At 48.5% G+C, this 15,668-nt stretch overlaps 1 protein-coding gene across 1 annotated transcript; it reads right to left on the reverse strand.

Moving 5' to 3' along the window:
• Positions 1-10,208: 10,208 nt before the first annotated feature.
• LOC119305268 lies at positions 10,209-11,117 on the reverse strand. Its single transcript, XM_037581840.1, has 4 exons — positions 10,884-11,117; positions 10,708-10,777; positions 10,480-10,581; positions 10,209-10,380 (listed from the first exon to the last, which is right to left on the reverse strand). Exons 1-4 carry the CDS (start codon positions 10,892-10,894, stop codon positions 10,258-10,260), a joined length of 306 nt encoding a protein of 101 aa, XP_037437737.1. The 5' UTR covers positions 10,895-11,117; the 3' UTR covers positions 10,209-10,257.
• Positions 11,118-15,668: the final 4,551 nt, after the last annotated feature.

A 15,668-nucleotide genomic window follows, 5' to 3' on the forward strand; every position in this document is an offset into this window, starting at 1 on the left:
TCCTCCCTTTTCTTTTCTCTAGACAGTGTGGTGCTCTACGTCGGCAGGACCCAGTCCCCAGGCAGGCTTCGGCCGTCGCTAGTATGCCAAGTCGTGATGTCGTGGTCAAGGCTAGGAGGTGAACGGCCCAAAGTCCAGTAAGAGCTCATGAGACGCGATGCTCACGAGGTCCCCTTTGGCGTGCAAGTAGCTGTATAGAAAATTGAAAAGGGGAGTTGAACCTCCCAAGTGGAACTGCGGGGCGAGGCATGTGGAGCGAAAATGGTGCCGTAGCGAGCCGAGACTTATCTTTTTTGATGTCTGAGTCCATCGAGGAGGTGATGCTTGCTGTCGCACCTGTGGTACCATCAGGCGCAGCCTGTCTTGGCCACCCTCCTGCCTCGCTTGCCAAAGTGCTCTATGTCCTTGGGACCCGGCCCTCAAGCATCCTCAGCCGCCGCTGGTATGCCAGGTCGCGATGCCATGGTCAAGGCCAGGGGGTGAGGGCTGGAGAGCCAGTAGGAGCTCCCGAGACGCGATGCTCAGGAGGCCCCCCTTTAACGTGCAAGCGACTCGTGAGGCCAGACGGTGGTTGTCCGGGCCGACCTTTGTCCCATAGCTGGGTGAACATGCAGGTTAGATGACAAAGGAGGCCGAGAGCCCCAGGGGCGTGAGACGGAGGCACCGAGGACCCTGCGAGGTGGTGTACGTGAGGCGGGCCGCGAACCAGAGCTTGATCCTCGGGTTTATCGGCGTTGCGGACGGACCCGAGCACAAGCGTCGTGCCGATGTGTGTGTCGTGCAGTGATGTGGGAATGGCATTAGCCAGAATGCATGAGGGTCGTGAGGTGGTGGTCACGAGGTGACAGCCATAGACAAATTCACAGAAACAATTAGATATTCCTGGTGAATGCAAAACGATACACGCCATAGGGACGGATCCACACGGCCTGGGGATAGCGCAGCCCACGGGGCGCCTCCAAACTGAACGAACTAGGGAGATGTCACCTGGTACCGTTGCTGAAGAGTTGTTGAAGTAGCCAAAAAACATGCGCCGCAAAAGCCATTCCTCGTGAGCTGCTCCGGTGCCGAGCCTCGGGAGGCTCAGAGGGACCGGAAGGCTCCTGAAGGTGCTCCTCCATCTCCGCGAGGAGCACCTGGTGCCTGGCTTTGCAGGCCGTCCGAGCGTCCCTCATGCAGCGCTGGAACGCCTCAGCCGCGCCCGCCAGGCCGAAAGGCATGCGGACGTAGTTGTGAGGCAGACCCTCGCATCGGCCGACACGAGACGGCCACATGAGCTGCCGAGACGCGGCCCTGTTGATCCCGGGGATGTCGATGCAGACGAGGAACTGCTTACCCTCACCAGGGCAGTGAGCTGCGCCATGTGGCAGGCAACGAACGCCTTGCAGAACCCTTCCTTCCTAAATGTCCTCGATTGCCTCGCTAATGAACTCCTGAACGCCTGGTGCCTCACGCCTGTTGCCTTCTCCTGGGAAGTGTGCTCTGAAGAGCGCCTCCACATGGTGCCCGAGCGCCATTCTCGCGACATCAGCTAGATCTGAGGCCCTCTAAAGGAAATCCCCCGAGCCCAGCCTGAGAGGAGCACCGAGCGCGCCTCCCTATGCGATGGGTGAAGGCGCCGTGTCCGGAGACGCGAGACTCAGCGCCGCATCCTCGAGTGATGCTCCCTCATGAGACCCCTGGCCTAGCTGCAGCTTCTTCGTCTTGGGGGTGACCTCAGGAGGGAGGGCACCGTCTCCGTCTTCTGGGTTCTCAACTGCTGCAGCCTGGAAAGCGCGCTTGAGGAAGCACACTGCATCCTTCTCTTGGCAGGTGACCATGATGATGCCGCCGCTTCCTGGCATCTTGAGGACGTTGTAGCCTTGGTGTGTGGCTGCCATGAACTTGGCCAGTGTTGGGTACCCTAGGATGGCGTTGTAGGGAAGACGAATGTCGGCGACGTCGAAATCGATGAGCTCAGTGCGGTAGTTGTTGCGCTCGCCGAAGGTGACAGGGAGGCGGACTTGCCCGATCGGGTGTGTTGATCCGTCGGTCACTCCTGAGAATGTCTTGGTGGGGTGCAGCTGGTAGTATGGCACCTGGAGTCTGTCAAACGTCCGAATGAAGAGAACATTGAGCCCTGCTCCGCCATCGATGAGGGTCTTGGTGACAGTCATGTTGCTGATAACGGGGGAGCAAAGCATGGGGCGCGCCAACGGTGGTCGCGCACTTGAGCCGGTCTGAGGAGTCGAAGGTGATGGCGCACTTTGACCACTTGAGAGGGCGAGTTGCTTCAAGCTTGGGGAGCGCTGCATTCACCTCGCGTGCAAACTTCTTGAAGACACAGTGGGAAGCCGGGGCCTGCGAGCCGCCCAAGATGCAGGCAATGGCCCGAGGCTCCTGGAAGCCCCTAGCCCCCTCATCCTGGTGGTGATCTTCGTTCCTTCTTAGCGGTGGAGGCAGAGGAGGCAAAGCTGTGTTGCCCCGAGGGCGGTCCTCACGAGGCTACTCCTTCCAGTTGCCCTCACGAGGCTGGTCCTGCCAGCGGTCCTCACGAGGCTGGTCGCGCCACTCCTGATGGTGGTCGCGTCCATCCCAGCAACCTCCGCCTCGGCCACCTCCGTGATCGTAGCCCTGATCATTGCACTCGGGGCTTCAACCGAGGCGCCCGTCGCGGAGAGCCCTAAGCTCCTGGCAGTCGCTGGTGTTGTGGCTGTAGATGTTGCGCAGAATGGCCGCTTGCCCTTGGATGACTCGGGGTGGTCGCAGCCGCGCTTGGTCTCTGGCTCTACCGCCAGCACTGCTGGCCCCTTGCGCTTTGTATCCTTGGCCTTGGTCTTCTTGTCTTCTGGGTCAGCATCAGGGAGCTCGAGGAGGGAGAGGCGTCCCTCCTCAGACCTCGCACACTTGTTCGCCATGTTGAACATCTCCAGAGCGGTGCAGAGGTCCTCGTGGATGGCGAGCTCCTCCTTCATCTTGACATCACGGACGCCATCGGTGAACGCGGAGATGATGGCCTCATCAGACACCTTGGGAATCTTGAGGCGGACATTGTTGAAGCCCTGGATATACTTATGCAGGGTCTCTCCAGGTTGCTGTTTGACGCGGCACAGGTCGCCCACGGACGGCGGACGGTCGCGGGTGCCCTGGAAGTTGGCAATGAAGCGACTGCGCATCTCCTACCAGGAAGAAACCGACCCCTCGGTCAGGTTCAGGAGCCAAGAACACGCGCCATCCTTGAGGGCCATCGGGAACCAGTTTTCCATGATCTTCTCATCGCCGTTGGCCACCTCGATGCTCAGCTCGTAGAGCTATAGGAACTCGGCGGGGTCTCCCGTGCGCGACGCTGATGAGCTCGGCGATCCGCTCGAGCCACTCCTTGTAGAGATCACCCATCGGACGGCAGCGAGGAAGCTCCCGTGCCGTGAGCAGAGCGGCATGTGCGTCCACCTGGCCGCGGCGCGCGTGGGAGGATGAAGCTGCTAGGGTCAGTGGCGGAGTAGCGATGCAGCCGTCACGGCACACCGACGGGTGCAGCGATGAAGCTTGCTACTCGTGGCCGGCAGGGCCCGTGATGGCGTTGGCCACCGGAGAAGGAGCACGACGGGCACAGCCGTCACCCGCCGGAGCCGTTTGAGCGACACGGGCGGCGACCGCAACCCAACGCTCGGCGCGAGCCCTGCATGCGTCTACCATGGAGGTGTCGGAGCGAAGGTGGATCAAATGATGGGAGAGAGAATCCGACGCACCCCTACCTGGCGCGCCAAATGTCGAATTTAGGGATCCAGCAACCCTTGAGAGGTTCGAACTCTGGGGTGCGTGCGGAGATCTCAACCTGCTCAACCTGCCTACTCGCGATCCTCCCTAGCCTAGCGCGTCGAGCTCACAAAGACACAAAGACAGAGAGATTTATACTGGTTCGGGCCACCATTGTGGTGTAATACCCTAATCCAGTGTGGTGTGGTGGATTGCCTCGACGGGCTATGGATGAACTAGTACAAAGGATGGACAAGCCTCAGGAGGTGAGGTGTTCTTGAGCTGGTGTGGTGCTCTACTTGTTCTGGGTTCGGTCCCTCTCTATGGTGGTGGCTAAGTCCTATATATAGTGGCCTTGGTCCTATTCCCAAATATGACCGGGAAGGGATTCCACAATGGTGGGATTTGAAAGGGGACAAGCAGTACAGTCTATCCTGACAAAAGTAGTCTTCACGTGCGAAAAGCCTCTGGTCGTGACGCTGCGGTGGGCTCGTTAATGACCTCCATCCTGCCATCCTGGCGGTCTTGGTCTTGTTGCACCAGAATGGAAACCTTTGGATGATTCCTCGGGACTCCGAGCCTGTGGCTTGCCTCCCTTGCACCAAAGAGGAAACCTGCGCTCTGCGCCCGCCTGGCCTTGGTTGTCATGGCTCACGTTAGCTGAGCCTCATGAGATAACTGCATAGAACTCTCCGCCCCTCAGGAGCCCTCCTGAGGAGGCCTCTTCCTTCGGGGGTCTTGGTGTTGTCTGCCTCGTGAGGGTCTTGCTGTGTTGGTGTTGAGGCTGGGTCGTACCAGGCCATCGATGAAGCCACGTGGTGGGCCGCAGGCAGGCAGGACCGGATACCCCCAAGTCCAGGATGCTGACACGCAAGATCTATCTAGTTGATGCATAGCAACAAGAGGGGAGAGTGTGTCCATGTATCCTCGTAGACCTAAAGCGGAAGCGTTAAGTAACGCAGTTGATGTAGTCGAACGTCTTCGCGATCCAACCAATCAAGTACGGAATGCACGGCACCCCTGTGATCTATACACGTTCATCTCGGTGACGTCCCTCGAACTCTAGATCCAGCTAAGGCCAAGGGAGAGTTCTATCAGCACGATGGTGTGATGGTGATGATGAAGTTCCCGGCGCAGGGCTTCGCCTAAGCACTACGATGATATGACCGAGGTGGAAAACTGTGGAGGGGGGCACCGCACATGACTAAAGATCAACTTGTGTCCCTTTGGGGTGCCCCCCTCCCCCGTATATAAAGGAGGAGAGGAGGGTGCCGGCCAGCCACAAGGGGCGCGCCCAAGTGGGGGGATCCTACTCCTAGTAGGAGTAGGTTCCCCCTTTCCTAGTCCAACTAGGAGGAGAAGGAAGGAGAGGGAGAGGGAGAGGGAAAGAGGGGACGCGCCCCCCTCCCCTTGTCCTATTCGGACTCCCCTTGGGAGGGTGGGCGCCACCTCCTGGTGCAGCCCTCTCTCTCCCCTAAAGGCCCACTAAGGCCCATTACTTCTCGGGGGGTTCCAGTAACCCTCCGGCACTCCAGTTTTATCCGAAACTATCCAAAACACTTCCGGTGTCTGAATGACATGGTCCAATATATTAATCTTTATGTCTCAACCATTTTGAGACTCCTCGTCATGTTCATGATCTCATCCGGGACTCTGAACAACCTTCGGTACATCAAATCACATAAACTCATAATACCAATTGTCATCGAACGTTAAGTGTGCGGACCCTACGGGTTCGAGAACTATGTAGACATGACCGAGACACATCTCCGGTCAATAACCAAGAGCGAAACCTGGATGCTCATATTGGTTCCTACATATTCTACGAAGATCTTTATCGGTCAAACCGCATAACAACATACGGTGTTCCCTTTGTCATCGGTATGTTAGTATCATCATACCTAGTTCAATCTCGTCACCGGCAAGTCTCTTTACTCGTTTTGTAATACTTCATACTGTAACTAACTCATTAGTTACAATGCTTGCAAGGCTTATAGTGATGAGTATTACCGAGAGGGCCCAGAGATACCTCTCCGAAACACGGACTGACAAATCTTAATCTCGATCTATGCCAACCCAACAAACATCTTCGGAGACACCTGTAGAGCACCTTTATAATCACCCAATTACGTTGAGACGTTTGGTAGCACACAAAGTGGTCCTCCGGTATTCGCGAGTTGCATAATCTCATAATCTGAGGAACATGTATAAGTCATGAAGAGAGCAGCAGCAATGAAACTGTAATGATCATAATGCTAAGCTAACAGATGGGTCATGTCCATCACATCATTCTCATAATGATGTGATCCCGTTCATCAAATGACAACAAATGTCTATTGTTAGGAAACATAACCATCTTTGATTAACGAGCTAGTCTACTAGAGGCATACTAGGGACAATATGTTTTGTCTATGTATTCACACATGTACTAAGATTTCGGTTAATACAATTCTAGCATGAATAATAATCATTTATCATGAAATAAGGAAATAATTAATAACTTTATTATTGCCTCTAGGGCATATTTCCTTCACCTTCTTTGTAAACAAACATTTTGGTACAGCCAAAACAATACAATCTTTACTCTCAAGAAACAAATGGGGCTTGTAAGCAACTTACTATCCCTTTCATCTCAGCTATCTGGTCCATTGCTTTCTCTGAATAAGCGGGGGACTGGTAAGCATATGTCAGAATCTCTATTGCTTCAGCTGCCGTTTTTCTCATAGATTTGGAACTTTCTACAGTTTCATGCATGCATATGGGATCACATAGCCAAAGTAAAGATGATGCACTTCTTGTTCAGAGTATCATACAACAAAATGACAAGGAAAAACAGGTACTACCTCGTCAATATCTTTGTTGATTGTCCTCAGGAAGTTGTCAGATGGGTTCCTCAGGTGTGGGCATGGGAAGCCACTTTCAGTGTAATATCTGAAAGGTCAATAACACACATGTTTTTCTATCATAGGTCAAAAGTAATTCGGTAGGAATAAACTGGATTCTTTAGTATGTTTTCATTCTAAAGGAAAAGAAACAACATTGGCTAACACTTGTACACATTAACACGAGGCTTATTATACAACCAAAGTTCGATCAAGCCAATAGCAAATCTGCTAATACACATACTACTGAACGTTTATAGCACTCGTGTAGCACTACCAGCGAGGTTGACCAGCGAATAGCAAATCTATAGCTACAAAGAGAGACCAACCTGTGGACGGTTGCATCGTTCTCCTACCCATGCTCGACATTGACGGCGGTGCTGCCATGCCACCACGAGGAAGAGCAAGAGGAATGCCTCCACCTGTGGCGTGGTGCGGCCTGGAGAAGAAAGTGGCCGCCGCCATCTGGTGGCGCCAACCGCTAGGGGTTGGCCTGGTGCTCCTCCCATTGAAGCCACCCGTGCTCCCTCTATCGAGCATCATGGAGGAGTGGATGAAGAGGAAGCTAAGGTGAGCTCGTGTGGTAGCTAGAATTGGGAGAGGGATGGGAGGGAGAGAGAAGTGTGCCTGGTCGCCCAGGAACGCCTCGCTAGAGCCAGAGATGCGGCGAGGCCTGGGACAGTTCATGGTGCTGGGAGGCCAAGCACGCGCCATGGCCAGCGGGAAGCGGAACCGCACATGGGGGCGAGGGAGGAGATGGAGAGGAGCCGCCGGAGTCCACCGGCGACGAAGGCGATGCCCAACCCAAACCCCTAGCCACAGCTGAGGGTCGCGAGCAAGCAAAAGAGGCCTTGTTCCGTGAATCTGGCTGGATGGGAGGAAGAGGCAGGTCAAGGGGAGGTCCTCGGGGTATTGCGCGTTGTCGGGAGTGGGAGTGGAGGAGGAGTAGGCGAAGGCGTTGGCCGATGGATGAAGGAGATGGCGGCGGTGTGTGGTCACGGGAGGGGTGGAGGAGGAGCGAGTGCGGGCGCGGGTCTAGGGTTCTCTCCACGGGCATGCTCCTATTTTATATAACTGTGTGCGAAATGACGAAAATGCCCTTGGCGGGGCACGGGAACTACAGGCGGTGGCATGGGCGAGAGTGGCACTGCTCATAGCAAGAAATATCGAATGGCTCACGTCAATCAGGTAAATATCCAACGGCCGAGGTCATCCGGGCGCGAGATCGGATGGCCCAGATCGCATCAGAGAAACGATCCGACGACCAGCAGACACTGAGCTCTGAGAACGCTCGGTTTCCCCTTGGTTTCTTGTTCCTAGATGTTGAAATCTTAAAAATGGGCTTATATTTAAGAACGGGGGAGCAGCTGATTTTTTTCTGTATCTAAAAAACTGATTTTTAATTGAGGTAAATAATAGATAATTGGGTTTGTTACAAGTACAAAGAACACATTATTACTCTCGCAAAATTATTCACCCCAATTTTTTACTCCGACGATGACCCAAAGGTTGGGTTCGGTCAAGATAATGGTAAGCAAGATTGTTGGTGGAGCGCTTTTAAGCCTAAAAACCCTTGTGTTTCGTTCATTCAAATTGTCCACAAGATAAGCATGGTGAGGGAGGATTGTTCGTTCTGTTGTTGAATCAAACCACTAAGCTAGCGCAGTTGGGACTTAGAGTGTCATGCATGAAATGAAAGAGTATTTTCATTCCTCTAGTCTACCAGCCAAAACCTAAAAGGACACTTCACACCTGATTTGAGACAGCAGTCTGGAAACACCTTGCTTGTCGATTTGGCATGCCGTCGGCGCAGGTACTTGCCCACCAAGCCTCGACCTGTCCATGAAGATGACCAGCCCAAAGATGTGAATTTTTTTGAGGACCAAGAACCAAGGCCTTAGAGTGTAGCGACATGCAAAGTAGGTAAATAACACAATTTGCACACCCACACTTGGCTAATCTATGGGCGGTCAAATTTTATCTTGAAGTACCAACCAAACAAAGAACTTGACTTTTGGAGGGAGCCCAAGCCTTCCAAACCATTTGGTCCATGGGTGAGTGCACCATCCCTAGGAATTGCGCCTCATAGGGGGAGGCCACCGCATAGTGCCCACTAACCGTATGTTTCCACATAATGTCATCCTTAGAGAGCTTGTCTAGATGCACCTCATGCAAGAGCATCCAAAGGATGAAAATTTGTGTGATATGCTCAATGGAAACGGTGGTGGAGGGTTTCATCTTGAGAATCCACACATTGTGCTTGAGGCCTCCCGCACTTCCAATTCTTTTCGTGGGGAAGCTTTGTGGATGATCATGGCAATGTCTGTAGGCTTGCACCAAAGGAGCCAAGGTGAATCCCCAAAAGGGGTCTCTGCGCCATTACCACCATAGATGGTGTGGATGCATAGACAAAATTGAGGTCCTCCTCATCGCACGGATTTCCTATCCCCCACCCACATCTATGTAGGCTCCTTCCATTCATACCAAGGCCACCGCAAACAAAGATCATGCGCAAACTTGTTAGTGTTGAGAACCCCAAGCCCCCATAGTCAAGTGGTCGGCAAACAATCTCTCAATTCACCTTGCATTTTTTTCTGTCATCTTGTCCGAGCCGGACCATAGGAAAGCTCTCACGAGTTTGTTTACATTAAGAAGGGTGCTTGGCGGGATGACCAACGATGTGATGAAATAGACCACTTGGGAAGTGATCACAAACTTGATAAGAGCCATGTGTCGAATGGTGTTGATGTTTGGCCCTCATAAGTTGTCAACTTGCTTGCAACCTTGTCCATAAAAAAATGTAGATCCAACAACTTCAGTTGCCAAACTAAGAGATGAAGTCCCAAGTACTGCAAAGGGAAGGAAGTCGTAGTTGTTGGGAAACTTTGGGTTATATGATCAAAGTCAAGATGATTGCAACGAGTGGGAACCATTGAAATCTTGTGGAAGTTGGTGTAAAAGGGCACACTAAGGCGTAGCCTAGTGGTGGGAAGGGGCTGATGCCTTCCCACCCACCCGGCCAGGTTCTAGGCATAGTACTTGCAATTTGGGTTTGTTGCACCAATTATACTGTAGGGGGTTCCCTTACAGTTTTCTATCAAAAAAAAGTTGGTGCAAAGGTCCGTGACCTCCCCATAGCGTCGCAAAATACTCGCAAGATTATCAACATCTTTTTCTAGATCGGAGCCATGAACACAGCCGCATCGTCCGCATAAAGAGACACTAGTGCAGAATCGGGCTATAATCTCGGTTCGTAAGGGCCTTTAGTGCCGGTTCCAGAACCGGCACTAAAGTGTCGCGACTAAAGGCCCCCATTTAGTCCCGGTTCAGCACAAACCGGCACTAAAGGCCAACTACGAGGCACGAGGCCGCGCCGTGGGCTGGGGGAACTTTAGTCCCAGTTGGTGTGGTAACACCAACTGGGACTAAAAGGTTATTAGTTTCCCATTTAATTTTTTGTTTATGAATTATGGTTTAATTATTTTTCATTCCAAACATATTTTACGGTACTACGTATTGTACACGTTATGCATAATATATATATATATATCACATCATCGAATTCGACCATGCATGCATTCACATGCAACTTGGTACATAAAATTTCTCCTACAATTTGCAGACCATTACAATGCAGGCATTACAGCGGGTAATAGTATTCTCCATTGGGATCTATGACCTGCTCGAGGAAAAATTCTGCTATTTCCGCTTGAAGTGCTTTCATGCAGTCATCTTCTAGGAGCTGATCCCGCATCTGGAGCAACTTTATTAAAAAAAGGAGATGAATATGGATATATTAGTTGTGTGTATATATATTAGATCGTGAAAAAAATATTTGTGAATTGTGTTCTGGCAAACGTACCTGAAAGTTTTTGTCCGTTAGCTTCCTTTCGGACGTCTTCATGCGAATGTTCTCGCAAACTACGTAGCCACATAAATTAGTCCCCTGCGCTTGCCTCATGCACTTTACGAGAATAGAATTAATCAGATAATAATTAATCAAGCATCATAATGGTATTGTGATCAAAGTAGAATTCAAGAGAGATGCGCAGATGTAGCTAGCTAGTAGTAGTGCTTAATTAATTATTACCCCGAGTTTCACAAATGACAGCTTTTCTTTCCAAGGGCCTTTCACCTTTTCCTTGAATTTTGCATAAGCCCTGCCCGCCGGCAAAGAAAATGAATGAAGAAGTGATAAATTAGCTGATATAAGGAAATGAACTAAAGATCGAGGCCAGCATATAGTGCGATATTGATTGAAATTACGTGTCGAGCATCCCAATAACGTTCAAGTAGTATATTTCTTTTGTTTCCTTTATTGTGTCCAGCGATGTAACTTTTCCCTCGTCAAGTTCAATGACTAGCAAGATCCAGTGACAACTGCATGCATGCGCACACGTTTGTATAATTAAGCGGGCATGTACATATATAACTCATCAACTACACTTACTAGCATCTAGTGAGCATAAATAGAATTTGTATTACAAGCTATATATTACCACTCACCCGTAGATGTGAGGAAATAGTATTTCCGGTTCGGTATTTTGATCCACCAAAAACTTTAGCAAGTTTTCCTCTATTTCTTTTCCATGACGTTCCCATATTTTTTCATTAATGGTATTTGGGTCAATGAACCCAACGCCAAAACGTCCAGCTTTTTTCATTTATTTTTCCAAATGACTTGTTGATGCTTGCATGGAATGCTAGGGTGGGATAATCCCTCGATAGAGTACGCAACCACCCTTTTGTTGCCCAATCAGGTATTAGATCACACTGAACAACAAATGAAATGTGCCCAATCATCATTGTGTTGTAATGCATTGCAACATATAAACAATCAACATTTGCACTAAGAGCACAACTTAAAATGATACCTTATTTAGTAAGAATAACAGGTGTTTGTGCTTGGCATTCTCCTTCAGATATTTCTCCAGATGGTAGCGTCTCGTGCCCATTGGATCCCTGGCATTCAACACCAGTGGAAGAAATAACAATTTAAGCAATCAATATATAAAATACTAATTTAAAACAATATCTACATGCATAGAAATTCTATCGATTACATAGTACAGAGTAACTCTGATGGGGTCACCACATTGTGTAACACTCACTTGCACAACAAAATCTGAAGAGTCAAGAACTTTATAAATTTCACCCCAATTTCTTTTGCTTTGTCCTGTCTCAAACATATTATGCCTGACTAGATCCCTTAAGCCATCTTCCTCTTCATCCTTTGGCAACTTTGATGAAGCATGTTTTTCCTCAAACGCATCTAAAAAGCACAAAATAAAAGTTTACCAAGATACACAGCTATCCTTGACAAATAATACATGCAACATCATGCAATTAAATATTACTTTAGAAAATTATGGAAATTCTTAAGACTAACACACTTATTACTTGTCATATACAGTAGCAGATGAACAACCAGTAGGCCAGATTTCTTTGTAATATGCATGCAAAGATGAATGACATATTCGGCTCTAGCTCCAGAACTGGAGACCAATCTTAAAGCTAATTGCTCTGACTCGTACCTTGAGAATCATCAGATTTCTTTATTAGAGATTCATAATCAAGACTGGATAGTTTTGGTCGTTTACGGTTGCCCTTTGGTCCAAAGGCATGCTCAAAAGGCTCAATGTCAAGAATATGTGCACGAGCTTGCTGTAAAATCAACACGAGCAAACATATGTGAGTAGAAAAATCATATTACAATAGGATACTTCACAATAATGTGGAAGGTTCCAAGCTATTTAACCAAAAATAAAATTGAACCCAGGAGTATAAGTAATTAAGTTAAACACTAGTTTCAGCAAAATAGTGTCAGTCACATACACTAATACTCCATGAGCTGCACGTGCAAAATCAATGATCAGGATGATAGAAGTATACATAAGTGTTTACCTTCTGATGATCCTGCAGAAGTGATAGTGGCAGATGTTTAGATTTCAGTAACACACTGTAGTTATTTGTAAGCCGTGCCTGGAGTTCTTGCCTAAAATATTGAAGTTCTACCTGATTGATAACTCTGTATTTCCTGTGATAACCAAGAGGAAGAATAATACAATCAACATTCACTGTTACACCACCAGGCTTATAATGGAATAAATTCGTATAATAATTTAATCGTCAATCATCTGCACTGCACATCCTGTGACAGTATAACAAATTCAATCCAGCATACATCATAACAAAGTTTAATTTAAGAGTAAATTCTGGTTTTTACCCTCTATTCTGACATTTTTGACACTAATTACCCTATTTAGCGAGATTTTGTCCGTTTTACCCCATTTAGCAAAAGTTCTGCCAGAATTTACCCTGTTTAGCGAGATTTTGTGTTCTGACCGACAAGTTTCAATTGTCTGGTCCAGCTGGCATGCCACATCAATGGTTTTTTATTGCCTATTTTTCTCCCTGCCGAACCAGTCCTCGTAGCTTCTACCGACCAGGACAGCCTGATGGTGATCACTCGCATCGCGTCCAACGCACAACGTGCGAGTCGGCCGAGCGGCGAGCGCCATGCTCGCCTCTACTCGGTTCTCGCTTGCGTTGCTCGCCCCCAATCGTTGCTCAGGATTGTCAAGCAGTGGCGATGATGACGACGACGGTGGCGGGTGCTGAGGTCCTGGCCATGCGCTTTCATACCTCCTCGGGCCGGGATGTATGGCCACAACATCATGGCAAGAAATGACCTCGTGGAATCCGATGGTCCCGTCAAGTTCGCTGACGTCGGCGTAGTCCTCTGAATTTGATATACTTAAAAACTAATCATGTATGTGACCGCATCAGGTTGTGCTTAGTTCTTCTTCCTACTTTGGCGACATAGCAGGGACCCTATTAGTCTGTGCTCAGTTGATGGCGGTTCTATGGCGACGTCTGGTCCAACAAATCAGCGAGGTTGGTGAACAAACAAGCCCTCTCAGTCATACCCCATTCCACATGATTTTGACCATCTCTATTACAGCAATTTGTGTATTCTAAAATTTTCCTGACTCATGCATTTGCTGGTTAGGCGTTTAATTCGGACAAAATTAAGATGCTTATTAGAAGATCATGTCTATATATATATCACCCTTCTGTAATTGAGGTACATTGATTTAAAGTGTTTTTCAACATTTTGAATATTGGAATTCTTTTACTTCTTCAGTTTGATAAACCTTTATCAGAATATATTTTAGAGTAACCTAGATCTCCTTCAGTGGTTGTAAGGCGCATAGATGGAGGATGATTTTTGTGGTTTGTGACAGCTCCTGGAAGTGATGGAGGACAAGATGATGTTAGCATCCTAGATGGAGAGCTTTGCAAGGTGTAGGAGCTAAGAAAGGTGAAGACTGACAAGGTGTATGTGCCACTGCTACTGTTTGGTGTATTCTGAAGCTTCTGCAGTTGTGAACTAGTGAAGCTATCTATACATGTGATGTTATTCAGCTGTATTATAAGGTCCTGGTGCTATCTATAAATGGGAAGCATCATTCAACCTGTTTTCAACATGTGAACCCGGAGCAATCTGTAGTCTATATTAATAAATTTTGATAGTAGTGTATTTCCATGATCTGTTGCAAATAATAGGAGAATGATCTGATTTATAAATAATAGGAGAATACCATCAACTCCAAAAATATCAAACATGGTAACACAATTGGACCAGCGTGTCAGAATGCTTATAAAATATTAAACTGGGTAAACTGTGGCAACACTTTTGCTAAATTGGGTAAAACGGATGAAATCTCGCTAAACGGGGTAATTATTGTCAAAAATGTAAAAATAGGGGGTAAAAATCGGATGTATCACCCACCAAGTTCACTATATGTACTGTGTCTTAGCAATTGCTTGAGCCAATCAGTACTCAGACAGACTCTAATCAGCAAAAGAGCTTTAGGCATGGTAATTGCTACACTACTAACTGGATGCAAAAATGAAAGCATAACATCTTCTCTGCTCTCCTCGTACATCTATCAAGCTCCCGACTGCTCCTAAAAGTGTACATATCCCTACTTGATCCAAATCAACAGCAACGTAATTGCCTGCCCTCGTATCTTAAGGGCATCGATCAAGTGCGCAACTAGAAAAACAAACAGAGAGGTAGGGGGATTTGCTCACGGAACCACCGGCGGTCAGGCTCAATGCGGGTGTTGGGGAGCTCCTTGGACTGGAGGTCGTGCTTGACAATCTTCCCACCGCGGTCCCTCATGGGCCTTAGTTTGTACATCTTGAGCCACCGCCAGCACCCTTCTTGTCATTGGGGCGGTTGACGTCGAGAGAGTGACGGGGCTTGCCCGACACATTCACTGACCGCTCCTTCTTCCCCATCGCGCGCTGGGTGAAGCTCTCTGGATGGTTTTCCCCTGTTTGTTTCCGTGAGATGAGAGGAGGCGGTTTTAGGAGGCGGAGAGGAGGGAGAGGCTAGGGTTTTGTAGGATAGGCGTCGGGGATGGGTCGGTCGACAGGCCATCTGCAGGCCGAGATGATACTGTACCCACCTCCCCAGGCTGCGGGGCCGTGACCCATTTGCGACGGACACCATAACGGACAAGTATCCTCCTACCACAAATGAAGGGAGAAAAGAAGACTAATTACTTCATCCATTTCTAAATATAAGCCTTTTTACATTAAAAATAATATAAGTTTATTTAGATATTTCAATATGAACTACATATGGATGTATATAGACATATTTTAATGTGTAGATTCACTCATCTTGCTCCGTATGTAGTCTACTAGATCGGGAGCGCGTCTTGGCGCGAGGGTGTCGGTCCGAACGTTTTGGGGAAGCATGTAATACTAAGTCATTAGGAATTTAGGGTTTAACGTACAGGCTTATATAGTATATCAAAAAAGCAGAGAAGAAACATTCAACCGTGATAGAAGCAAAAGATGATGGAGTTCAATTCGACATTAGATGATAAGGTAGCAGTAAATTCAGTGCTTTATAATACCACAAAAGACATGATAGGAGTTAGTAAGAGCAGGAACACAGCAAAGAAGAGCAAATCACATAATCCAATTGCCTTGGCGGCCTACTTCATAGGCGCCAATTCATACAAGAAATTG

This window comes from Triticum dicoccoides, chromosome 5B (genome assembly GCF_002162155.2).
Source record: "Triticum dicoccoides isolate Atlit2015 ecotype Zavitan chromosome 5B, WEW_v2.0, whole genome shotgun sequence".
NCBI classification, from domain to species: Eukaryota; Viridiplantae; Streptophyta; class Magnoliopsida; order Poales; family Poaceae; genus Triticum; species Triticum dicoccoides.

What these genes read in the sequence shown, in the direction of transcription:
- LOC119305268 (XM_037581840.1), bottom strand. An exon ending in TGTCATTTGTGAAACTCGGG is followed by an intron (nt 10,582 to 10,707) that starts GTAATAATTAAT and finishes ATTCTCGTAAAG; the next exon opens with TGCATGAGGCAAGCGCAGGG. An exon ending in TAACGGACAAAAACTTTCAG is followed by an intron (nt 10,381 to 10,479) that starts GTACGTTTGCCA and finishes TTTTTAATAAAG; the next exon opens with TTGCTCCAGATGCGGGATCA.